At 35.3% G+C, this 26561-nt stretch overlaps 3 protein-coding genes across 6 annotated transcripts; all 3 read right to left on the bottom strand.

Annotated features, from left to right (window-relative positions):
• Positions 1-5321: 5321 nt before the first annotated feature.
• Positions 5322-9568, bottom strand: LOC112273030 (protein RETARDED ROOT GROWTH-LIKE). Of its 4 annotated transcripts, XM_024501636.3 has the most exons (6): positions 8597-9568; positions 7022-8140; positions 6644-6792; positions 6303-6454; positions 5925-6039; positions 5322-5761 (listed from the first exon to the last, which is right to left on the bottom strand). In XM_024501636.3, the coding sequence occupies exons 2-6, from the start codon at positions 7140-7142 to the stop codon at positions 5705-5707; spliced, it is 594 nt and encodes a 197-aa protein (XP_024357404.1). In that variant the 5' UTR covers positions 7143-8140; positions 8597-9568; the 3' UTR covers positions 5322-5704. The 4 variants fall into 4 exon arrangements, with proteins under 4 accessions (XP_024357404.1, XP_024357318.1, XP_090111174.1 ...); XM_024501550.3 differs by having other exon boundaries at positions 5322-6039; positions 7022-9568; XM_090255048.1 differs by lacking the exons at positions 5322-5761; positions 5925-6039; positions 6303-6454; positions 6644-6792 and having other exon boundaries at positions 7140-8140; positions 8362-9568.
• A 150-nt stretch (positions 9569-9718) lies between these two features.
• Positions 9719-11039, bottom strand: LOC112272972 (uncharacterized). The gene has a single exon (XM_024501263.3). The coding sequence runs from the start codon at positions 10877-10879 to the stop codon at positions 10037-10039; it is 843 nt and encodes a 280-aa protein (XP_024357031.1). The 5' UTR covers positions 10880-11039; the 3' UTR covers positions 9719-10036.
• Positions 11040-20212: 9173 nt separating this feature from the next.
• LOC112280823 (protein IQ-DOMAIN 6) lies at positions 20213-24124 on the bottom strand. Its single transcript, XM_024516692.3, has 7 exons — positions 23666-24124; positions 23029-23160; positions 22630-22857; positions 22283-22510; positions 21873-21986; positions 21283-21672; positions 20213-21071 (listed from the first exon to the last, which is right to left on the bottom strand). The coding sequence occupies exons 2-7, from the start codon at positions 23110-23112 to the stop codon at positions 20589-20591; spliced, it is 1527 nt and encodes a 508-aa protein (XP_024372460.1). The 5' UTR covers positions 23113-23160; positions 23666-24124; the 3' UTR covers positions 20213-20588.
• Positions 24125-26561: the final 2437 nt, after the last annotated feature.

Raw genomic sequence — 26561 nt, 5'->3', positions numbered from 1 at the left:
ATCTCCAAATGCCTCTAAACTTTACCCTAGGTAGAGAATTTAGTGGCTAGAGGTCTGATTTCAATCCTATTCCATAAATGATCGAGTACTACATATCAATATAAGTTAGAGATTTTTTAGTCCAATCCTACCTTCAACTAAATCCTAGTATCAACCATATTCATTATTTATCTCTTTTATCTTATTTTTATTAATTTATGGCTTTTCTAAGGTAATAGAAGAGTTTCTATAGCCTAGAAGATAGAATTACTAACCAATCTTTAATCTACTAGCTATTAAGATAAGAAAATAAACTAAGAGACTTTTATAAAAGCCATGTTTAAATGTCTTGAATTATTATTGAACCAAGATGATTAGATATTAATTAAAATTTTATTTTTGATTATATTTTTACCATATAATTTTATTGCAATACAACAACATGTAATACATGGCTAATTTTTTGGATAAATATTCAACCTATCAATTACCTATAAATATGTATAAAAGTAAAAATATGTCTATAAAGCTTTTAAGAAGTTTTTTTATAAGATATTATAAAATTTATCTATTTTTATCTACTTCTATATATTCATATCATCTAAGTAACTACTAAAATAAATATAAATGTCTATAACATTATCCATTCTTCTAAAGACAAGTTCTACAAAGAGCAGTAATTACATATTCATAAAGTCCAAGATGTGACAAATTATATTTACTATATACTTTGATCTTTGTTGCCTTTGAAGGTAATTGATAAGTTCTCTTTGCCATTGATAATATTTCATTCTAAGGTAGGAAGACCTCCTTAATATTTTTTTATTGTTGAGGCCTTTGTAACTTCTTTCAAATAAAACATTTGTAATACTATTAAGAATTGTTTTTACATCCAATAAAACCACCAAAGATTGAGAGTTTCTTCTAAGGTCATGATATCAAATGTATTGTATCTAATCATCTATTCAAGAAAGAACATGTCATTTTTAAAGGTCTTCATATCTATTATATCATCTTAAAGACTGTCATAATTACCATATCTTGTCTAGTAAGTCAAGAAAGAATAGCTCTTGAATTGAATCTACTAGCTAATAGTTCTTCATCTTATTAGCACCACTAATACAAAGAAATTATGATAAAAAATAGAAGATGGAATGAAATCTTTATTAAATATTTCTTTAATAACAAAGATTTGTTTGATTCTTCATCTTAATTTTGATAGATGTCATTGAAAAAAAGCTTTAACCTTCTCTATTGCATTTACAAGATTCTTTCTTGGCTTTCGTGTATGTTTATTAATATCATATTTGTACTAATGAACAAGATATTCTAATATTAATTGATGCTACTTTGAATCTAAGACTTCTTCTACCTCAAATTTTTAATTATTATCTTTTTTTATAGGATGCAATAATATATTTTTTTAATATATATTTAATGTCTTATATAATTTAAGAAAAAATATGTAAAATATGACATAGATCTTCATAGATTCCAATAGATATAATTAATAAGCAAGTGAATTGATTTTTTCACATACAAAAAATGGCTTAGGTTTACAACAATCCAACTTATTATAAGGACAAATAATCTTGATATTACAATGACATAACCATATCTAATTGCTAATGTATAATTGAGGTTGTTCTTTGTAATAAGCATCTATATTGATCTTTTGTCATTCTTGAGTTTTTTTTAATTATGTCTTTATTGTTGTATGTAGCTCAAATAAATAATTTGTCAAATCTTTTACCGCAACATTATTATCTTCTAAAAAATCAAGAACATCAAGTCATAGATGATAACCATAATTAACAAAAAAATATGTTTCTTGAGTAAAATAATGTACTTTGTTATCATAAAAAAACTCTACCAATGGCAAAAGAATTATGCAATCATTTTATTAATCATTAATAGTATACCTCAAATATTATTACAAAACTTAATTTATATACTATGTTTGTGTATTTGTTTGAAGATGAAAAGTCAAAGATGATTATATAACTATCTTTAAAATCTTAAAAATAATTCTCTAAAATCTTAACACAAATGAAATTTCCTTATTTGATATAATATCCTTGGACAATCTATAATAATAATAATAAATATTCTTAAAGAAAACCTTACTCATTTCTTTACTTGTGATAGATTTTATATATGGTATAAATTGTATTATCTTGGTGAATTGATCTACTATCACAAATATAAAATCATAAGAACTTAAGATTAAAAGATCCATCATAAAATCCATAGAAATAAAAAAATAATAATTATTTAAAATAGATAATTATTAAAAAAGTCCATAAATTTAATGATAAGGAATTTTTGATCTTGAATAAATATCACACAATTGTATAAAGTCTTTTGCCTTCTATATTTTAGACTACTAAAAATCTTTAGATATTAGTTCTAAAGTTTTATTGTATTTAAAATATCTTGTTTTAGAAAAGTTATAACAAGCTTGAAAAATATGTAATTATATTTTGTCATTTGAAGTATTTAAGCGTCTCTTGAAATAGAATAGATTATTCTTAAAATTGAACTTAAAAGTATGATAAGACTTACAAGAATAATTACAAATATTACAAATAAGAAGGTCAAAGGACATACTTGATTGAACTTACTTGAAAAAAATTGAATCAATAGTCAATGTTGATTTCATTATTTAAAGATGAAAATGCTTTCGCTTCAAAAGAATCATTTTTTGTTGATCAAAAGGTGCATCTCCTTCATTTGATATAAGATAAGAAAATTTAGAAATGGCAACTAATAAACCTTATTATTTTCTTGTTTAATAAGTAATCTTGAAATCAAAGCTTGATAAGTACATGCTCTAATAGGCTTGGCAATAATTCAAAATAAATGTTGCCATGAAATACTTAAGGTTCTTATAATTTGTATATAAAGTGACTACACTAAAAGTGCCTTCTAAGTAATGACAACATTTTTAAAATAAATCCAAAATTGCAAGAAGTTCTTTATTACAAATCTTGTAGTTAATTTTTTATTAGAGAAAGTTTTTTGGAATAGAAAGCTATCAAATAGAATTTGTTATCTACTTCCATTTGTAACCATATTATATCTCTTTTTTTGATGCATACCAAGTTATATGCTCTTCGTAGATCTATTTTAATATAGATCTTAGCTTGATTCAATTGATTAAGAAGTCAGAATGTTAAAAGTAGATGATATTTATTTTTGATGGTTATCTTATTGAATCTCCAATAATCCATATACATTAGTAGTCATCTATCATTTTATTTTTATGAATAAAATATGAACTCTTATATGAGATTTTGAATGGCATATGAAATTCTTGGCTAAATTTTCATCAATATATTTCTTTAGTTCAACCAACTCATTTTGCAATAAATTATAGATTAGTCCAAAAAATGGTTGAGCTCCCTCTCCTTCAACCTAGTGGATTGTCAAATAATGTTGAACCAACATTCAAAGGTGGGATTTCTATTACAACTTTCTTGTGCCTGAGTTTCTCCAACTTCTATTGTAATGAATGATTTTCTACCTTCCAATTCAGCATTTCTACCATGTTATGTAATGATGTAACAATAGAAAAAATATTCTACAAAATGGGTTCTACTTTTTACTTGTCATTTGCTATGTGCTGATGCCATGATAGTATTCATTGAATTGTCATAGCAACATTCAAGTTTTGTAAATAATTTAAAGGATATAAAGGATTTGATTTTATAATTAGTTGAAGAATGAATTAGTTGAGTGTTAAATTCTTTTGTAGAACTTTCTTCATAATAGCCTACTCCTAACACTTAAATTGAGAACTTAGTGCTATGATGGTGTTGGTTGTCTATTAAATGCAAAAATTTATTTATTTATTTATTTAATTAATTCTTAGAATTAAAAGAGCTTTGCTTGGAAGAAAACTTAGTTGTAGGTAGTCTTCAATAGCAACAATCATACTCATATATAATGAGGACGAAAGTGATGACGACAATTACATACAGAAAGAGACTAAACACTTAACTAGTGGCATATTTTTCAAAAACTTACTAAAATTCTTAGTATTTTATAAACATGCATGATTCATTTCAAGATTCCCAACTCCATTGACAATAACTAATCTAAGGATCCTGAGTTTGATTACTCGGGGGACTATTGAAGAGAAAGGCTACCACTGGCAGATTTACAAGCATTTTCTAACAAATAAGATTCTCCGTGCCCTACAACAGCGCCGCTTTTTTAAGGCAACGGACATGCAATATCTCTTCACTCAGCAAAAAGAGAATGCTGCAACAGAAACTACTACCCTCTTTGCAGAAGTTTATGGTAGCATCCAGCTAGAGAATGAAGAGAGTAAGAACGTGGGTAAGGTGTGCAAGACTCAAGAAGTAATAGAATGCAGAGAAGGACAAAAAATAAAGACTCACAAGAAGAGGCGTTGAACAAGCACAGACCGGAACAGAATAACAGTCATAACTCAGAAGATGGGGAGCTGCAAGAAGAGAAGTCGAGAAGATTGAAAAACTTTTTTGATGCGAACGGCATTCATGTAAGTATGCCATGAAGCTCTTTCATCATGATTTTGATTTTTACTATACAATGAGCGGTTAGTCATTGGAGCTGGTCGGATCAAAAGTGGATTCTAAATGTTTGCTGACTAGATACACACTACTTCTCTCATCATGTTATTTTTGCTACATCGGTATGTGAAACAGTCAGCTATGGATCATGATACAATACGTGGAATACACGAATCTGAGAAGGTCATGACTCATCACGAAGCAAGCAGGGTTGCTGAGCGAGCAGCACTTGCATTACAGCTATCGCGGAGGTTCCATAGTGCAAAAAATGTTTCCGTGCTTATATGGACTAGTTGTTCAGAGTTCGTTGGTGCTCTTCCCACCGTGCAACAAAGGTTTGGTTCTACCATGAATGCACGCTTGGTTGCATCTTCTTCACAAGGTCAAACAAGATTTGAAGAAAGTGGTAATCAGCGTGCAATTGGGATTTCTGCGAGTGCCTCTGCTGGCAGCTTGCGAAAACCGAACTCAGAGTTTGCGGCAAGAGGCATACCCCAAGCCAGCATACAATTTGCTAGTGTTATCCATGGACTTGCAGCGTCCCATGAGCGGGACTCAGAGGCTTGAACGACTAAGTTGCCCCGCAACTGGCCCGTGGACGGGGGGCAGGGAGGTTGGGACGAGGGGTTGAGAACGAGGAACGGGGAGAATTGGGTCGATTTAGTAAAATTCTAGATTGCTTTAACATCTCCCTATATTTATAGATATACAAAATAGATTATCTAATGATTTTAATAATAAACTATCACCATTATCATTATTGAAAAAAACACCAGACAATCATGCACAATAATATAAAACGTCCTTGAATTCGTTGGATTTAGTGCTTGATCTTTGATTCACACCAATTCTCTATCAAGTCACTCTTAGGCACATCTTCATCCTCTTCCTTTGTCGTCCACTAATATAAACCCAAACTTTTAGTAAAGCTTGGATGACAGAGAGCCTTCCAAAGTAGAAGAACACAAAATGACAACTGATTTCACCAAAAACCCTCCGTGGCGGATTTCCTGATGCATTGAAGAAGAGTTAAGCAGAACCTCATACGTCTATGCCCATTCATGAAGAGCTCATTCTAGTCTAAACAACTAAAGAACACTGGTCTCCAAAAGGATCTGATAAACACCAACGCATATCTCTCCTGTTATGAGAAGAATGATGATCCACTAAAGCGTGTCTGACTTCTTGTTTTGTAGAATCTCCAAGAAGAATCGCAAATTGTGCTGGAAACAACATCCACACAAACACATGCTTCGGCATGGACATCAGCTCGTTATGCGTAACCGAAAGTTGGTATTTTGCCACAAACCCCTGAAAGGAGGATAATCAATCAGTGTATAACTGCAGATAGGAGGATTCCACAAAAACACATGGACAAGATTTTACCTGTATAACATTAAGCTTGAAGTCCAAACTTTCAAACCGCTCATCAAGCTCAAAATCGTCCCGCAAGTACTCCCAAATCTGAGCATAGTTTGCATCTTTCCATGCAGCATCTGACCTGTGAGAATGTTGAGTACGTGTTACCGGAGGCTCCCAATTAAAAGTTGAAACCTAACAGAGTACAATGCAGAGGTCTGCTTTTCAGTAGAAACTGCATTATCATGTAGGACCAAATACCATTCTCATACAGGAGCCCAAATAATACTACGTTTAGGCTAGTATGTCATGTCAGGGTAAGAGGGAGTTTAAATCATGCTGCACTTTGTTTCCATGAAAAGGCATTGAAGACAAAACAGACAGGAGTTTGTGGAGAAGAAAGACCTCTCCAGGAGGCCCAAGCGAAGAATAACGTCTGCGAGGGTGGTGTTGGCAGCCGCCACAAGCTGAAACAGGCTTTTCCGAGTCATTGTGAACGTGCCAGACTTCTCCATTCCTTGATTTAGCTCGCTGAATGTGTTGACCATCTCATCCACCTGCATCCCGCAACAATGTTCCCATTACGTTTTATGTGTGATTACGCACGAATTCCGAGTGAGTTTGAAGCCCGATATTGCACCTTGCTTCAACGAAATAACCTATGCTAGTAAGGGAACCTACACGAAGAGGACATTGGAATACAACTGCTACATTTCCGAGTATTGAGTCAGGGATGGCACAAGAACCTTCTTGGCGTAGTGATCGAGCGCAATGCTTTGACCGAGAATGCTAGAGATCACTCGGATGTTGTCTGTGTCAATCATTCGGAGAGTGATTCGGTCTTGCCCACCCTCGCTCCACTCAGGTAGGGTTGGTCTCACTAGCACCCCGTAATCTGAGTATTTAAAAAAGAACAATTCGCATTACATCAATGATACGAATCTCTTCCACTACGTGTGTACATGTGGGTGTGTTAACTTCAGTATGCCACTGCCCCATTTAAAAGACTAAAGAAAAACTTTATTTCAGCCAACTTTACTCCCTGCAAACATTTACCACTTGGTAACCAACTGGAACGTACGAGCTATGGGCTGAATAGAGGCTATGGCAAGTGAAGCTAATACCGTCTTTTCTCGTCTCTCGGAACTCGTCAGTGCAGAATTTGCGTACCGCAGTCAATGTCTCCACTTCTTCATCATCACCAAAATTGAAGAAGACTATAGATCCATATTGAAAGGCCACCATGAACCTTTCTTTTGAGCAACTTATTTCTGCAAATCCTTACCATATCATACATGTTTAATCACTTCATTTGACATCTTGGGATGATGAGCGTGGCACGTTGTACTGTCTCAGCACATAATGAATAAGCACATTCACCTTCTGGAGATGTAGCAAGCCTTCACAGGGATGTAGACATCATCTTTTTGAAGTTTAAGGGGAGGACTAGCCGAAAGACCTTCCCGTTGACGCGTTTCATTCTCCCGAACCCGAGCATGTTGCTGACCCCATTCAATCCCTCCGTCGTCTATTCTCATCTTATTGTCATCTTTCTTTTTCCTGACTTTTGTAACCCTGATCCTCTCTTCGCCCACATCAACTTCCCCTTCCCTTTCTGGTGGTACACTGTTTCGATCGGCTGACTTTCCTTGGCTAGGAAGAGTGGAAGGAATCATCATTTCTGAAATGTCCCAACGGACGGACCCGCCGCTAGAAGGATTCGAAACTTGTGTACTACCAGGGATCAGTTCAAAACATAGCTTCGAATACTGGTTGTTACTCAAGGAGCACAGTCTCCGACTGATTGCACCAGCATAAGCAGAATTTGACGTGGGGACAGTAGATTGACCCTCAAATACTCGGCCAGACACGATGCAAAAGTATCTGGCACGTCCTCTTTTGAAGCTCACACGGATATCTCCAGCAGGAGAGCAAGTGCCTTGGCCTATCCCCTGCCCTAAAATTGTGCTGGATTTCCATAACTGTTCCACGAGCTTGCTCCATGCAAGAAAGGTCACACTTCTCAAGTTGGCTTCGTAGCTTACAGAAGAAAAACGGCTAGCCGTGAATGCCCTGCTAAGGTGCTGCACGTTTCGCCTTAGAGTGCCTGTTCTCATTCTGATTCTCTCCTCCGTGTCGCAACCATTTTCAATTCCGCAATCTTAGTGCCACCTTTTCCATAGATCTGTATGAAAAATTCGTGACATCTGCAATGCAAGTACGTTGCTACCAATACGCTCCTCCTAAAGACACAAAAAATAAAAATAAAAAACATGTTCAACAACATGCACCGGAAGTGACAATAGCGTCACAGCAGAAATTGCAAATTCGGACCCTGAAAAAAGGTCGTTCAACAATCGAGAAGCAAAAGTCGCTAAAATTTCAATGCACGAGCACCAAACGAAAAGATATCCCACAATTGCGAACACGAAATCAAACCACTTGAGTAGTTTTGTGGACTTACTAGAACGTTGAGCATCTCAGATCAAGAAACTGGCCGTCACAACCACTAGAATGCAAAAATCAAGGAAGATAATCAACAGTATTCCGAAGCATGAAGCCGTCTGTTGTCGTCCTTCACTAACTACCGGAGTGCATTCGTAATAAGACTCAATTTCTCGCACAGTGCTGTAGCTTGTCAAAGGTTGCACTACAAAAATTTCATCATTTCCGAGATGGATCACAAAGAGGAAAAATACCTTTTCACAGTGAACCCAATAGACAGTAGTAACGAATCACAAGGAGGTTTGTATCGCCGCGTAAGGCTGGCGACGGGCGAGCACGAAATGTGGCGGAGGGATTCGCCAGATAAAAACAGTCTGCCCTGTTGAGGTTTCATACGTCACATGAGCCCTACCCATGCGACATGCAACTGCCCTCGCAACATTCCTCGATCGTCGTTCTCAGAAGAACCACCGAGGAGGAAACCCAATGACGTGTGTGAGAGTATCTCGACCCATGCACTGTATCTTTACCAGCGCTGTTGCCTCCCGAAGCTAACCATCTCCGGTTAGAGAGACTACACTTCAGATCCTCTCGTCCCTGATGACACTTGCAACAACCAACAAATTCCTCTTTGTTATTTTTCTATTCAACACGTCCGACAAGCGTTTTGAAGCCCTGCACATTCTCTTGCGGTTACATCAGGTTGAAAAAGGTTTGTGCAGGTTTCAGGGAGAATTCGAGAAAAATCGGAAGTGGGGCCCACCCCTCAGCAACAAATTTAGCAATGCAGAAAATCATTTCTCAATTGTTAGCCAGCTCAATCACCCGAAAATCATATTTCAAAACTGGTTTCTTCTTCATTATGAGAAGAAATTATAAAAGATTCTATTGTCATCTCAACTAGCCAACAACCGGCAATAAAGATTGCAAGCGTTCATTTAGTAGTCAGATATATGTATGACCCTATTGTCACTTTCTTGGCTCCACTTCCAAAACAAAGAGAACGACACTGATGCATGTTCTAAGACACCAGGAAGAAACTGCTTTTTGCGTTTAGGAAAAAAATGGTTTCCTTCGAGCTAAAATCCACCTACATTCCCGATGCCCCCGAGTTTCTCTTACACCCGAAGACATAAAACTAAACCACCCCTATTTGCTTTCATCCTTAAACCCTCAACTTTAAACCTGTTTACGCCAATGGACTACATATTCAGCAAGAGGACAATCGATGGGAGTTCTTGTGAAGCCTTCATCACTAGAATGGTTCAAAATAAAATTGGAGGCATAAGAGATTGTCGAATGCTTCAACCCTCATAAGATTCTTCCAATTTCCATGACTGCCAAAGTCCAAACCCCAAATTTGCTACAAACGGCTGTTCCCTCAAGTAACAGATTTATGAGATTCATACTTTACCAATGTAGACATATTGCAGCCCCGAGGTGAAGTGAGTGCCATGCGATACATTCCGCAGAAGTCAATTTCATTCGGAACCTAAAGTATCTTTGGCGGATTCGAACAAACTCGAAGGCAAACGACACCCACAGGGATGTGACCTCAATTGCTAAGATGAAGAATGTTTTCTTCACTCCGATAACTAAGTTCTCATTTTCTCTTCTGGTCCAAGGAACTGGAAGTGCGTCAAGCTTATACACAGTCTAGGAAATGGGAGCTACAGTCAGGAGCAAGCTGGTTATCATTGCGAGGAAATCTTCCTTGTCAATTTGTAAACTACCACACCCACGCGCGAATTCACAAGAGGATGCCTGTGCACGACTTCCACGTTGAAGCACTTCGCCGCCATTCGAAAAAATTGACCGTCCTTCTTCCACCTCCGCAAATGCGCGACCAACACAACAGGAGATCCAATCCCGGGCGTCTCTTTCTCCCCCTCCCCGATCCCACACAGCCACTTCAAGGTTTGCATGAGCGGCTCGAAGAGCGTATCATAGTACACGCAGTCCGACGCAAGAATCAGGTCAGGTGGTGGCGAGACAAAATTCTTAGCGTCCTCTTCCACGCCCCATCGAAGCGGTTGCACAGCAACGCTCCCGCCACAAGCCTCAACCTCCTTCAAATTCAGCTCCACGTTGCACTGCAAGTTCTCCAAGACGTGCGGCAAGTCAGTAAGGGTTACGCGGGCACCGAACCGCGCAGCCATCATCCCAGCCATTCCAGTGCCAGCGCCGAGCTCCAACACTCGCGCATCGCGTAAGCTCTCGCCGCCGCCTCCGCCGTACCCATTCTCCAGGTACCCGCACATACCGGAGGCTGCTGGCCACAACTGGAACGACAGGCCTCGCTCACAAATCTGGCGCACCAGAATTGGGGGACCGATATGGGGCTCATATCCAACCTCGTCACGAGCAGGATTCACCACAGCCGGCACGCCCGCGTCGGAATCCCCCGCACGCTCATGCCCTTCTTCATCCACTGCCGTCCCGTCTGCTTCATGCTTGTCAGCAGCGCACTCGTCGTCACTGGAGCTATCAAAGCTCATATTGCCGAACATGTCCCCGGTGATGCCATCGCGCCCCATCCTCCTCCTCCTCAACCGAACGCAACGCAACGCAACGGGGGGTGCAAGATCAGCGATCGAGGCGAGGGCGCGGCGGCCCTCGTCACTCACTCCTCTTCTCCCTCTCGCGTCACGAGTGACGCTGTGCCTGCCTGCCCTCAGCACCGTGCTCGCGCGCGCGCACGGTCATAGGTCCGTTGCACCCTAAAACCTATCTCCAATTCACAAGGGAATGTTACATTTCTAACAGGCTTTGAAATGGTCTTTGTTGTGAAGCTTTTGATTATTTGATCTTTAACATTTCATATTTTTTGTTGAAATACTTTGTAATCCTCAACATGTTTTTTTGTCATAATTATTATTATTATTATTATTATTATTTTCTTTCGGATTCACTACATTATTTTCAATAAATATTTTAGTTGTTTACGATATGTAATGTTATTATTATTTTTATTTTTTTTTAAATTCTAATTTTAATTTTAATTTTTGGCATAACTTCATCTTTTCAATGACAATAGTATTGTTGAGAAGTCTTAAATAAAAACTCAATAAAAGATTGAATCTAAATGAGTTAATATATCATTTTAGCAAAATATCAACATGGATAATAATATCAAGTTAAAAATTAAAGACAATTATAAACCTGTATAAATAAATAAAATTTTATTCATTTTAGTTTAAGAGTTTTTTATTTATAAATATTGTTTGAAGATTTGGATTTTTTTTCATTTTCTATTTAAAGTCAATCTGAATCAAATGTTTTATTTTCTATTGTCCAAATTATTTAATAAGTATAAAATTGTGGATAGCCAGAAGCAACTAATTTGTATACTATTGAAACTAACTGCCACACATTTAGAATGCAAGGTGGGATTTTTATCACAGTAATTCTTTTATGAAGAAAGATTTAAAAGTAAAATTAGTATTTGATAAATTAATAAGATTATCATTTAAAAAATCAGATGGTTCTCAAAAAAGAATATAGAAAATGCAAAAGGGATTATAAAGTGATATAATGTTTTGTTTAAAATAGTCCTAACAAGAATTGATAACAATAATATTAACCAAGACATGAGTTTTCACTAAAAGTATGTCTAAAGATTATTAACCGATATCAGCAATCTAATATTTAACTTTTAAAATTTTAAAATTAATATTCCAACTCTACAAAAATTAAAAATTAAAAGTTTTAACATTTTTTTAGTCCTATTTATTCTTATAGTTTAAAATATGTATTATAAAAATATAAAAATATAAAAATATTATAGAATTTTGACAAATAATTGATTAATCATAAAAGACTTTATATTAAAAACTTCCTTTTAAATAGATTATTTAAGGAAAAAAAATTATTGTCTTTGTAAAATATCATAAATAGAATCTAGTAGAATTTGATATATAGTACTTTTAAATCTTAGGTTAAATAGAAGAAAGTGTTATTTATGTTAATTAAGACTTAGTGTTATTGTCTATAATTGAGTTTTTTTTTTTTAAATAGTATTTGAATCCTATTTATTTTTTAATCTCCTCATCGTACTTATGTATAATTTATAAGTTACAACTAAACTATGTTGCTAAAAAAACTCTAAAAACATTACAAATAACATTATCATAAGTCCGAGAAAAATTAATATATATTTAGTTTATATGTATATAAATGATTATAATTAAAATAATTATGAATAACATGAATGAAGAATTTAATTTTTTTGAAATGAAAGTTGTAATTATTGTTTTTTTTAAAATATAATATTACCTTAAATAAAATTATTTATCTTCTTAAAACAACATTTTAAAATATTATTATAGTTAATAAATGTATTAAATTTATTTAATACAAATAAATATTGTAATCTTTATTTTATTTTATGTTATTTTTAATGCTAAAAGAAAAAAAAAAGAAAAAAAAAAACTTGAAGTAGCATTTAAGACTTGTAATACATTGATAAATTTAGTTATTTTAATAAATAGATAATAATTTTATAATAAAAATTTATTTAGAAAAAAAAATATAGTTTTATAGATTAAAAATAATTTAATAACTAGATATATTAATATGATAAAAATATTTTAAGATAACCAAGTTTTTTTAAAATATTTTTTATTATATTAAACTAAATTACATTGAAATATAAAATTTTTAAATGAAAAAATATTTTAAATAATTAAAAAATTATTCAATGGTTTTAAATATAAGATAAATTAAATAATTTTTTTCATAATTTGAGAGGTTTTATTTTATTTTTATTTTATTTATTTAAAGAATTCTATAATTAAATATTGCAATAGAAGAAAAATATATATGTTTTTTTAAATGCAAAGATGTTTCAAAAAAAAGATTTTTAATTTTGAAGAAAAAATAAAATTAAATCATTTTTTTTTCTTTCTTATAAAATTATACAAGTATACAATAAGTTTTAAAGTTATGCCTGCTATGACTTATTCTATACTAATAGATTAATATAATATCTTAGCATATTAGTATTCTATAAAAAGCTTTTATTTGGTATTAATATTCTTAATAAAATAATTTTTTTACTTTATTATTTAGATCCAAAAGATAACTATAGATTTTTTGGAATCAATAAGTAATTGAATAGTAATATTATAAAGAATAATCAAGTTTATATTAAAAAATATATATTTTTAGTCTTAAATAAATTAATGGATGAGCTTAAGAACCAAATATGTAATAGGGTATAGATAAGATATTTATATTATTGACACATAAGGATAGATAGTTAGAACCATGGAAGTTTCTAAAATTAGAATTAGATTAGTAGACTAGGTAGGATCTACCATGGAACATTCTAGAAAGAATTTAAGGTAGTTATTTAAGTGGAGTCCACCATGGAACCTTTTAAAAAGGCTTAGGGCGGTTATTTAGGTGGAGTCCATCATAGAACCTTCTAGAAGGAATTTGAGGCAATTATCTAAGTGGAGTCCATAATGTAGGAACATTCTAGAAAGTCCAGGGTAGTAGAACAAAGTATAAATATAACTAGCTAAGGCCTTTTGAGGCATCTAGTTAGATATGGCTTTAGATCTTTTTATCTTTGCAAAATTTGGTTTTGCATCCTTCTATTTAGTTTAGTTCTATTCTATTTTTGTTTGCTTAGTTTTATCTTTTGTGTCCTATTCTAATTAGTTCTATTTAGTTCTGTTTAGTTCTGTTTAGTTTTGTTCTCGTCTATTTTGTCATACTTTGTGATGAAGCTTTATGTTGCTATAGATTTGAAGGATCTTGGATTTTTTTTAAGATAGACAAGTCATGTTTCATTGATATCAAAGTAAGTATTAGACTATTTTTTTGGTAGTGTGTCGATAGTCATCATCTAGTCCAAGATCAATTATTATGGTCACATTGGATATTGTATTGAGGCTACCATGACCTACTCTTAAAAAATCAACTAGAAGGTGAAAAGACATTACACTAGTGGAGTCTAGCAAAGAAATTACATCATGGAAGATATGGCAGAGCAATCCTAGATAGATGCTCAAATATGGCGCTTCTTAGATTAGATAGCTACTTTGTAAGGACAAATAGAAGCCTCGAGGAGAAGGGAGTCAATATCTGCTAGGTTGAAATTGACTAAGTCTAATACATACTCTAGAGCTTCAAGACAAGAAGATACATGTCAATGGTTCTTCAACATGCAACAATACTTCTAACTATCTGGGACAAATACTACTAAAGGAATTATATATGTAGCTAGTTATTTGATAGATATGATAGCTATTTGGTGGCGACATGGAGTTCAAAGTTATGGAGCTCAAGGTGGATTTTGTAATTGTGAGGAATTTGAGACTAAGTTTAGGAATCAATTTTGGCCCATCAATACAGAGAGGATAGTATGCAATCAGTTGGCAAATCTTATACAATCTAGGTTAGTACAAGATTATGTCTCCTAATACTATGGTACAACAACCAACACCAATGGAGATTGATGCCCTACAAGGATCATTAACAAGACAAAAACGACAAATATTGGTACAAAAGTGATTATATTTTTATTATTGGGAGCCAGGCCATTAGATCGAAGGTTGTTCAAAACATCAAAATTTAAACACCAACAAAACAAGGTGGATTTACAATCTTGAAACTCACCAAATCAATAATAAGACAGAGTAGGAAAATGAGGCTCTTTAGTAAAAGCATTGAGGGCTAATATTAGGAATAGCTACTGTCTCTTAGAAACAAATGACATGGCCTCAAAAAACTATAAAAAGAGTCGACTGATACATCTAACAGGACTACTAAGAGGACAACCATGTCAAGTGCTTGTAGACTGTGGTTCTACAAAAAAATTACATCTGAATTAAAATCACCGACTGACTTAAAATTAAAATTAAAGCAATCAAGAGAAGAAGTATATATCTTATAGACGATCAAGAGAACATATTGAATGAGACATGTAAAGAAAAAACCGTGAGGTTGATTGACACATACGTCTTAAGAGATAAATTCAAGGTGACAAAACTAAGATATGTTGTTATCCTTAGTATGCCATGGCTAGAGATGGAAAACAAGAAAGTTGATTAGATAGTAAGGACAATCTCTTTTAAAGATGGTAGACACAAGGTGACTCTTCACACATCTACATCAAGTGAAGAAGAAAGAAAATGTGCAATCAAAGATTTACTTGTAGGGATGACCTTTATGAAGAAGCAAATATAATATAAGCAATCAATATATATATATGGTGGTTCCAAATCTTACATTAGTAGTAGGAAAGACAACCAAAAGAGTAGAATGGGTAGATCAATTTATACGGAGATATTAAAATGTCTTTCTAACTGACCTATCTAGTAGCATGCCTCTTGATCGAGGTGCCTCTTTTCAAATAGAATTATTGCCTGGGGCCAAACTAGTAAGTCAATGAATTTATCACTTAGCACCAAAAGAACTTGAAGAGCTGTGGAATTCATTGGACGAACTCTTAGAGAAAGGCTTCATTCAAAAAAGCACATCACTATGAAGAGCACATGTACTCTTTGCATCCAAGAAGGATGGTGGACTTTATCTTTAGATCAACTATTAATGCCTCAATAAGTAGACTATTAAAAATGCATATCCACTTCTATGCATAGATGATCTTCTTGACCAACTTTGAAGTGCGATTATCTTTAGTAAATTGGATCTTTAGAGCAGTTATTGGTAAACACCTATTGTAAGTGAGGATGTAGAAAAGATGACATTTTGTACATGCTATGGATATTTTGAATGGTTGTTTTTATATTTTGGCCTTAATAATGCTCTAGCAGTCTATATGGATCACATGAATAGATTGTTTTGGGACCTATAAACAAGTATATTATCATCTTCATTGATGATATCTTTGAATATAGTAAAATCTCTAAACGGCATGAGCAACACCTACAAAAAGTATTACATCAATTATAAAATAGTCACTTCTATTGCAAGCAATCAAAATGTAAACTTTGGAAGTCAAAAGTCACTTTTTTGAGACATGTGGGATCCTTTGAAGGCGTGCATGTGGAACAAGATAAGGTGAAAGCAATAGAGGATTGGCCAACCTCCAAGGATGCTTCTAAATTTTACTTATTTTTAGGCCTTGGTGGATATTATCGCCATTTTATTTAGTGATTTGCACACATTGCTACCTCTTTGATAAACTTATTGGAGAAGGGTGCCCCATTTGAATGGAAATTAGAAGAGTAAAGCATCTTTGATAGGTTGAAAGATGCATTCATTACTGCTCCAATATTGCAACCGTATGATCCCAATCTTCTTTGTATGCTTGATATTGATGCTTCCAACTTTGCTATTAGAATGGTCCTTCAACAAGATTTTGGTAGGGGCCTTTAATTTGTGCCATATGAATCAAGTAAGCTCAAAAGAGAAAGCACAATTACTCTACACATGATCAAGAACAATTAGCAATTGTACATATCACAAAGGTGTAGCAACACTATTTGTTGGAGAAGCCAGTGGTTGTTTGGACTGACCATTGACTCTTATTATATGATTTGCATTTGAAAAATATGAAATCACGACTTTATTGTTGGGAAAAACAGTTGCAGTTTTTTGATATCTAGCTTAAGTACAAGCAAGGACAACAACATACTGTATCAAATAGCTTATCACGGAGACCGGACTTAAAAGACAAATTGAGAGACAAGATAGAAGTTACTACCATTAGTAGTGTCATTTCAAATCTAACCAAAGAAGTAGAATGGAAAGAAGCTATATATTGAGATGTTTATTTCAAGATGGTTAACAATTGGTTGAAGGTAGATGATATACAGTATTAATATTGTAGTTTTAGTGATGACTTGCTCTATTTTAAAAAGCATATTTATGTACTTAACAATGCTATACTCCAAATGGGTATATTTCAAGAAGGATATGACATCGCAATATCTGGATATCTGAGGCAAGAAAAGACTCTACAATGAATCTCAAGGACATGATTTTGGGCAGGTTTGAATCATGATGTTTGAGCTTTTGTACACTCTTGTAAGTCATGTCAATACAATAAAGTATGTAACATAGTACCTCTTGGATTATTACAGCCAATTTTGCTATCTACAGTACTTTGGGAGCAGGTGACTATGGATCTCATTGTGTGTTTGCTACAAAGGCCTCATAATCATATTGCAGTTGTAGCCTTTGTGGATCAATTCTCTAAGCAACTTTATTTGGCCATGGTGCACTCGGATATTGATGCCCCAATGCTTGCACAAGTCTTCTTTGATATTATCTTTTATGACTAGGAATTACCTTGTATCATCATTTCAAATTGAGATCTATGCTTCATGAGAAGTTTTTGGCAAGTCTTCTTCAAGCTACTAGGCACATGACTTGCCATATCTATAGCCTTCCATCTCCAAACAGATGGACATATAAAGCATGTAAATCAGACCTTAAAAGATATGCTGCAAGTATTTGTGGTGGTTCATTATAATGATTAGGATAAATACTTGATGCCTTTAGACTTTGCTAATAATAATAGTATTTAAATAAGTACTAGTCATTTACTATTTTTTCTTAATACCAATTATCATTTGATTATGCCATCAATTTTCCATCATCATGTTGACACCAAGAATCTAACAACAAAGGAATTTATACAACGACTTACAAGAGACACAGCAACATCTTCTTACCACATAGAATTGAAAGTAGTAGTATGCAGATAACCACCAACAACACGAGACCTTTCGAGAGAGTGATCAAGTGTTACTCTCCAATGCTAATTTGCTACTTGTTACATCAACTCAAATCTATAAATTAGTACCTTGGTGGCTTGTACTTCTTTGCATTTCTATAATGATTTTTGATGTTGCATATCGCCTTGGGCTTTTGCCACATATTCAACTCCATCCAATCTTCCATGTTTTACAACTGAAAGAATTTCATACGAAGCCAAAGCACTTTTCGCATCTACACCAACCACTACTACCACCAATTGTAGTTGATGATCAATAAGAATATGAAGTGGACAATATTTTGGAGCATCTCTACCTTCATCATGGTAGTGGATGTCGACAACTTCAATACAAAGTTCTTTGGAAAGGTTATTCCATCCATGATGCAATGTGGGAACCTGCATAAAACCTCATCTATCGCCAAGAGACAATTTGGAGATACTATCAGGAGCAAAATGAACATGTTCCACATTAGTGAAGAGAGATTAACTATAACATGGTATAAATAAGTTATTTTTATTATTGACACATAAAAATAGATAGTTAGAACCATGGAAGTTTCTAGAATTGGAATTAAGTTAGTGGATTAGATGGAATCCATCGTAGAACATTCTAGAAAGAGTTTAGAGTAGTTATTTAAGTGGAGGCTACCATGGAACCTTTTAGAAAAGGCTTAGGGCGGTTATCTAAGTGGAGTCTATCATAGAACCTTCTAGAAGGAATTTAAGGCAGTTATCTAAGTAGGGTCCATCATATAAGAACATTCTAGGAAGTCAAAGGTAGTAAAACAAAGTATAAATATGACTAACTAGGGCCTTTTGAGGCATCTAATTAGGTATGGCTTTAGATCCTTTTTCTTAGTAAAATTTGATTTTGCATCTTTTTATTCAGTTTAGTTCTATTCTATTTCCATTTGCTCAATTTTGTCGTTTGTGTCCTATTTTGACTAGTTTTGTTTAGTTTTGTTTCGTTTTGTTCTGGTCTATTTTATCCTACTTTGAGATGAGGCTTTATGTTGGTGTAAATTTGAAGGGTCTTGAATTCTTTTGAGATAGACTCACTTCCGTTTCAAAATACTTTTATAATTTAATATCATATATATAATAAATATATAATATAAAAATTAATAAATATTAAAGATATTAAAATAATCCTTTATATTTATTAAATAATTTTCAACTCATAATTCTCCATCTAGCACTATTAATAATGATAATATCTTCTACTAGCAATAGTAATATATCTTTGAGAACTTTGCTATAGGATGTATTTGTCTTTAGAGCAACTTCTAGTGTATAGATCAAATTACATTTGCAATATTCATTGAAGGTGCAAGTCCAAAGAAAGTTGGGTTGTGAATTAAGAGTAGATGGAATTGGAGAGGTCAGGATGAAAGTTGTAAATGGAAGGAGCCAAAGTAGGAAACAGGAAGGATTGAGATTCTAATGATAGTTTTTAGAGATGATTCATTTTTCTAATGATGGTTACAATATGGTGGATGAATTTAATAAGTAGGTGGATAATTTTTATATTTTTTTAAATATAATATAATCTAATCTAATAGATAATTATAAATAAATATAATAATATATATCTATTATAAAAAATATTAGAATCAATTAGATGTCAATCTAAAAAAATAATAATATAAGTATGATCATTCTAAAGTAATGATGTTTGAAATAGTATCAATAAGGATTACAATAAAAATACATAGAAGCATCTTTATTACTTATTAATAAGTTAATTATTTAAAAAATCAAAAAAATTAAGATTATTAAACATTAATATTAAAATATAGTCAAAGTGTGCTTGTCATTTTTATGATGCAATTGTGTAATAGTTAATTCAATAGTGTTTTAATTTCATCTTTGAAATATCTTAGACAATGCAAGTTTTTTTTTAAAAGATTTTAAAATCTATTGATTTGTTTTGTAAAAAAAATAGTATTTCAGCTTTATATTATGATAAATCTCAATTGCCACGCTCCTAAACAAAACTTTCATTTACAGAATTCACAAAACAGTAAAAGAACCAAAAAAAAAAAAAAAAAAAAAAAAGGAGAATAAAACCAATATGTTTATGCAGAATGCAAAGATTGATCCTTTTTGCTTATTTATCTCAAACCTCAACATTTAAGATACAATAAAAAACCATGAAACATAGGTACAACGTACGTTCATGGGTGAACAGTAACATATAAATATATATATTAGCACCTTGCCCATGCTTACAGGCATATATGTTACATCACCTCTTCTAGCCTAGTACCACAACATTGCCTTCTAGCATACAGTTTTCACAGCTTGTGAGTTTGCCTCGGCATCGAATATACACTCATGGTAGTGCAAAAGTCCCCTGTAAGCTTCATCTCTGAGCCCACACTGCAGTCTCTCTGGTTTCCGAGACTTGCAGTGTGATCAGACAGCGTTTCAGTGGAGTCAATGATCCATGACCCAAGTGACAAAACCATGTTGAGTTAATCTTCTTTCAACGATTGTTATGAAGAGAGTAAGAATCAGTTGTTGCTGGTGATGCTGAGAAACAATGGTAATTACCTGAATGGCCGGCGCAGATCGCCGTAACTGCCCACCATGCACAGCTCTCCACTTCGAGACGATGGCCGCTCGTAGCGACCCACTGCTGCAACAGCGTGCATGGATCCCTCCCGCTTGAGAGTTGGTGGACTGATGGTGAAATCTCTGGGGGCTGGTGGAAACTTGGAAGCTGGGCTGACTGTTGCACCCGGAGTGGCCTTGACAGGGAGCGACAAGCGCTTCCTGTTCAGTGGAGTGTCGTCTGAGAGTAAAGACGAGGTTGGTCTTTGCTTGGGTGTGCTCTGCGACCTTGACTTGGCCTTGGCCTTGGCATTGGCGGACTTGGTGGCCGCCATGTAGCTCTTCATTGGTCCCGGGGTGAGGACGTTGGTGTCTACTGGTGCGAGTGCAGGTCGGTCGTGGTGTAGTCGTGGAGCTGACGGCATATTCGATGATGGGTAGTCGAAGTAGATTGGGAGTGCCATATAATCACGCTGATACTGCGCAGGAAGACAAGACGTTTCCGTCAAGGCGCTAAATATCTCAACCCTTCCTCTCAAATTGGTTGATAAGTGTTCAAAGTAAACGTGAGTGGTGATGATTGAGTGTTGATGATAGAGTGGTGATAACTTCTTTGCAGTTTACAATTTGATTCCTTTTGAAATGAAGACGGTTTTCATTTGACAGAATTGGGTGACTGCACAGCCATACCTGCTTCTCGCTTCCTGTGGTGGAGGGAAGATGGAAGGATTGGCTTCCCCGGGATCTAGTTGGTGAGGTGCGTATACTTCCGGAAATGCTGTTGTAATCCCGTATACTGCCCATAATGCTGCCCAGTATACTGCTTGGTGCTTTCGGACTAACCATTTTCGTGCTTTTTGATGCTGCGGGCGGGGTACTTGTACTGTCAACGACGCTGCTTTCGGTCTCGTGAAGGAAGTGTGGTTTTCTCCTGAAGCTTTCGTTGTCAAGCATGCGATTCTCCCAAGGGCGTGCTGACATCCACCGTTCCAACCAGCTCCAGCCCCAGTGTTGATTGTCTGGCGTGGCTTGGTCGAAGTAGTATCCGTGTTTTGAACGTCCAAGTTCTGGGACTCTCCACTGCAGCCAAGTCATTCATGAATTGAGTTTTGCTTGGAAACGTTAAAAAAAAATTGAAAATTTAAGAGAGGTTGCTCTTATCCACTTGACTGTTCAGTTACACACTATAGTGTCTTGACCATTTCTAAAATGGGCACAGAGTATCAGAGAAGGAAATAATACTTTGATGTGACAGGATTACATAAGAACAGAATGCTCACTTGATATCTGCTTGCATAAGCTAATGCACGCTCACGTCTGATCACTCCTTCTTGCTTCTGCTGCATTTTGGCTTGCAAGTCTTCCAACGTCCCAGAGTGTGCACACCAACCACGCTGCCAGAACAGAAGTCGATTTAGCCTAGACACTTGAGACTGGTGTACATTTAATGTTTATTTTTGAAATACACATTACTGGTTTCGAAGTTGAATGGTCAAAAAGTAGGAAAGGTCAATGAACTCCCATGTCCTAATCTTCCCTCCGGCATATTCTCTCTGTATTTACTTATTTGAAATGATTCTTTCTCATTCATTGCGAAACCCCAATAGCTACAATTGTATGATGATTCGTTTACTGCTCCGCGTTTGCAAGACCAAGGTTGCTAAAAGTCGATGTGGGGTTTGAATTGTACCTCAGATTCTCGGAGCATTGCTTCACGACACCTGCGCTCAATAATGGTGCGTTGCACAGCTTGACCTTGTTGGGACATCCTTACTCGACGAGCTCGAATTCGAGCTTGTACTCGCACCAGAGCTTGCATGCATCTCAGAGTGATGGCCGCTTGACGGCGAACAGTATGGCCTCGGACTAATGCTTGAAGCCTCACCAGCCCTTTCAGAGCTCGCAACGCCCTTCGAGCCTGCAAGATGTCAACCACATGAGTTAAATGCTATTCTGGCTTGCACAGTGCATGTTTGAACGAGCTTGTATGTGTATGCACCAGCTCAGGAGAATTTAAACTGTCTCAACTATGTATACCAGGAATCCCCGAAACGCGGTCTGGATGCGAAGAGCTGCCCAGTTTTCGAGACTTATTTGCCGCTGATTTGTGGAGCTAAGGAGGTAGTTGTCCACTTTCTTCATCAAGTCCGCTAATTTTTTCTTTGTTCGCTTCATGTCTTTGCAATCGTACTCCTTTGGTCTGTTACTTTCCACACTTGTCTTCCAAGGCACCCACCGTCGCTGTTTCTCGCTACTGTTATTTTTCTGCAGATTGTCAAAACAATTTGAATCTCCACAACTCTGCATGTTTAGAGCCAAATCGTGTCGGTTCATTTTATGGAAAGTGTACCACAGGTTTAATATTGGCAGTTCGTCCTGCACTGCAACTTTCAACTGCACATATGACAAGCAAAGCTATGAAGATTCACAACTCACCGTATCCTCCTTGTCTACTAAGCTCGGCTTCACCATTCGTTTCATGGTGGCCAGCGTCTTGAAAAATTTCTTGGATGCTCCCATGATGCTCCCTTCCTCTCTTTCAGGTAATCACCTTTGCCTTTGAAGCTCCTGTACACGACATACAAAGGCTCTTGTTTCAGTGAGAACACGTTTCATACTGTGAAAATCGTGGAAATTCTTTTACTTCAGCACAGATGATCAACAAACGAAATGAACAGTTTGATAGCCACATGGATTACTATCTTGTTGCTGAATAAAGTATGATATGCCGCAAGGTCGTATTTCAAGGGACTCTAACGAATTTTAGTCCATTCCAGTGTTATTTCTTGTGTTGTCTTGGTTCTTTCATTCTGGGGACAATGCACCCTCTGTGATCCTGAACTAGCAGATACTCAGAGAAAACTATATCCAAATGAAGCAATGAAGGTAAACTGTTTCCAGACTTGTATTATATCTAACGCCTCAAAACCAATGCTATCGCACTGATCCTCTCCGAAATTTCCAGGTCAGACCCAGGATGAAAGAGAACGGGGGAGCTCCCGGTCATAAGTAGATGAGCTGGTTAAGTGGACCTTTCCTTATGATCTCAATCAAACAGGAGACCGCGACTTACAAGCTAGAGAAGAAAGACAACCATGTCCAGCAGCTCTTCAACTCATAAAAAAATCCTCCTCATTGACGGCGCCGCGCTGATACAAAACGAAACGATGCGCGTTTTTGAAGCACCCGAGACGACACGAGACCGGCACGCAACTCAATGACAACCTCGCCCCTGCAACAGATGTCTTTGTTTCTCTCAAACTGATACATGCAGAGCAATCAAAGTGGTGCAAAGCCAGTGTGCTGCAAACCAGCTAACTCTCTCTCTCTCTCACACACCCTCTCCTCCTCCTAGTGTAGCCAAGGTTGTGTAATACAAACTCCCCTAATTGTGCAGTTCACCAAACTCCACTCCCCCTCTCTGGAACCTACAGTACAAAGCCTCTGCACCCCTGAACTCAAACTGTTACCCAGCCAACGCAAAACCCACAACCACCTCAGAACACGCACACGACCAGCAACCAGAAAAAACACTCCAGAACGAGCGAGAGAGCTGCTGCTGGCAGGCTCTGTCCAGCGTCCCAACTGAGACCCCACCCCTTCCCCTTCCCTCACAATGGGCACACACACCAGGGTAAAAATAAAATAAAAAACATAAATTAATAATTAATAATTAAACTCAGCACCCCCCCCCCCCCTTCATGGCCAGGAGCCCCATCCGAGGCGGGATCTAAGTCAGTCCTGAGCTTATCACCATCTTCATCATCATCTCAAATCAAACAATGCCAGTGCCGGAAGCAAAATTACACAAAGTAAGACCTTTTTCTCTTTCTTTTCAGATTTTTTTCTTTTTTTCTTTTTTTCTTTTTTTGCTTTTTTCAAAAATAAATAAGGGGAATATTATTGAATTGCTGCCTCCGGTAATGAATGGAGTTGATGGAGAGTGACTTCAGGTGTGTGAGAGGGAAGGGAGGGGGGGGGGGTGGGGGATTTGAAGCTGGAGATGATGCTGCAACTGCGAGAAAGCGGGGGAGTATTTGAAGTCCCTTGCCTCGTGTGTGGCGGCAGTGAGATGGCCCTTTTCTCATTGTCACTGTTCCCAGGCACGGGAATAGGACTCAGGTCTATAACCGCGTCCGGGGGGGTCTCTCCTCCTGGGGTCCTTCACCCGTGCATGCTGCCCGTTTACTGCTGCCCGAGTACTGCGAGTTGACCGCCTGCCCAGGATGCAACTCAAAAATTGCAGAAGCTGCCCGGGCTCCTGTGATGGGCCTGGAAGAGGGATTAAGTTGGGGAATTGAAATCGTGGTTGCAATTGAAGGCGCTTTGCGTAAGTCAAGCTTTGCTTTTATGAAGGGTATTTGAATTCACTCTCCCTCTCTCATAATGGCTCCGCTTTTATCATTCTATCATTTTGCATTTATTTGTGTGTACATCTGTTTGTATGTATAATATTAATGTGAACTGGTTTTCTACAAGCTATTAGACCACTTTCGTGGAATTTTTATTAAAACTTTACTTGTTACAATCATATTGGTTACAGAATCAAAAACATATATAGATATAAATATATCTGTATTTATGCACACACACACAATCAATGATTGCTACACTGGGAGGGGGGTATTTAATATTTCCAGAAAGGTTTTCCAGTACTTCATTTGCATATATATATATAGAGATATATATATATATATATATATTGAGATATATATATATAGAGAGAGAGAGAGAGATATATATATATATATATATAGAGAGAGATATATATATATATAGAGAGAGAGATATATATATATATATATATATATAGATAGATATATATATATTTTGTGAATTGTATAAATATTAGTAGAATCAGAAGCATGAATTGATATGCTCAATTAGAATTTGGTTTTTGATTGTTATACTGCTATTTTTAATGTTCCTTGGTAATTGATATTTGTTTGAGTTTGTGCATGGGTAAATGAAAGTAAGTGGATTGAACTCAAATATAAATTTGGAGTGATAAGAGAAGAAAGAATTCGTGTGGGAAAGATTGTGGAAGTTCAAATATATAAAATAAGATACATTTTTTTAATGAACAATTATAATCATAAATAGTTCATTTGATGTAATTGAGATGTCTTTACCTTTAAAGTAAATCAAACTCATGAACATATAAAGCTTAAAATTAATCTAATATTTTTCTGTGGTCATATATATAGAACTAAACATAAGAGCGTGATGCTTATTGTTATACACAGAATAATCAAACTATTTGTAAAACATCATGTATCTACTTTTTGAGAACTGCAAAGCAGATTTTTGAATACAAATAAATGCCAATAAACTAAATTCTAAATTCTAAAGAAAGGTAAACCATTGTACGAGGTTCTAAATTGCAACTGGGTTTACATGTTTATATATCTATATATATATATATATAATTATCTTTCAATAACTATACAAGATTTTTTTGATATATATAGAATTTGACTCTTTTAATTTTATAATATAAAGCCTAGAGGTATTTTTTGTCAAAATGAAATTTACAAATTATATAAACATATATATACATATACGTCATTTTGAAAGAAAAAGATCCATGATAGTCTATATGTTCCAATATACACTCAATTTCCCAAACAATTTTACTTGTGTGTACTTGTTATGGTTTTTTATATTTGCAATGGAATAAAAATGTTGAAGAAAAGAAAGATGAGATACACTGGTAAAATTCAGAAGCTCATTTTATGGATTAAGCTCTAAAATTTGGAAAATGAAAAATACAAGACATATGTACTAACAAAAGAAGTAGAAGTAATTGAGATTATTTAGGGATTAATGGATGTTTGTTTGGATTCATGACAGAAATGCAAGTTCACACTCAAACACCAGATTTCAAATTTCCGTTATCAATTTTTTATTTTAATGTATGTTTCCACAATATGTCTTAACTACATTCTGTGGTCATCGAGGTTAATTTA

Source organism: Physcomitrium patens, chromosome 1 (assembly GCF_059467195.1).
Source record: "Physcomitrium patens ecotype Gransden chromosome 1, ASM5946719v1, whole genome shotgun sequence".
Classification (NCBI taxonomy): Eukaryota; Viridiplantae; Streptophyta; class Bryopsida; order Funariales; family Funariaceae; genus Physcomitrium; species Physcomitrium patens.
Note: the sequence above shows the minus strand (reverse complement) of the source record. Positions and strands in the feature narration are given on the sequence as shown.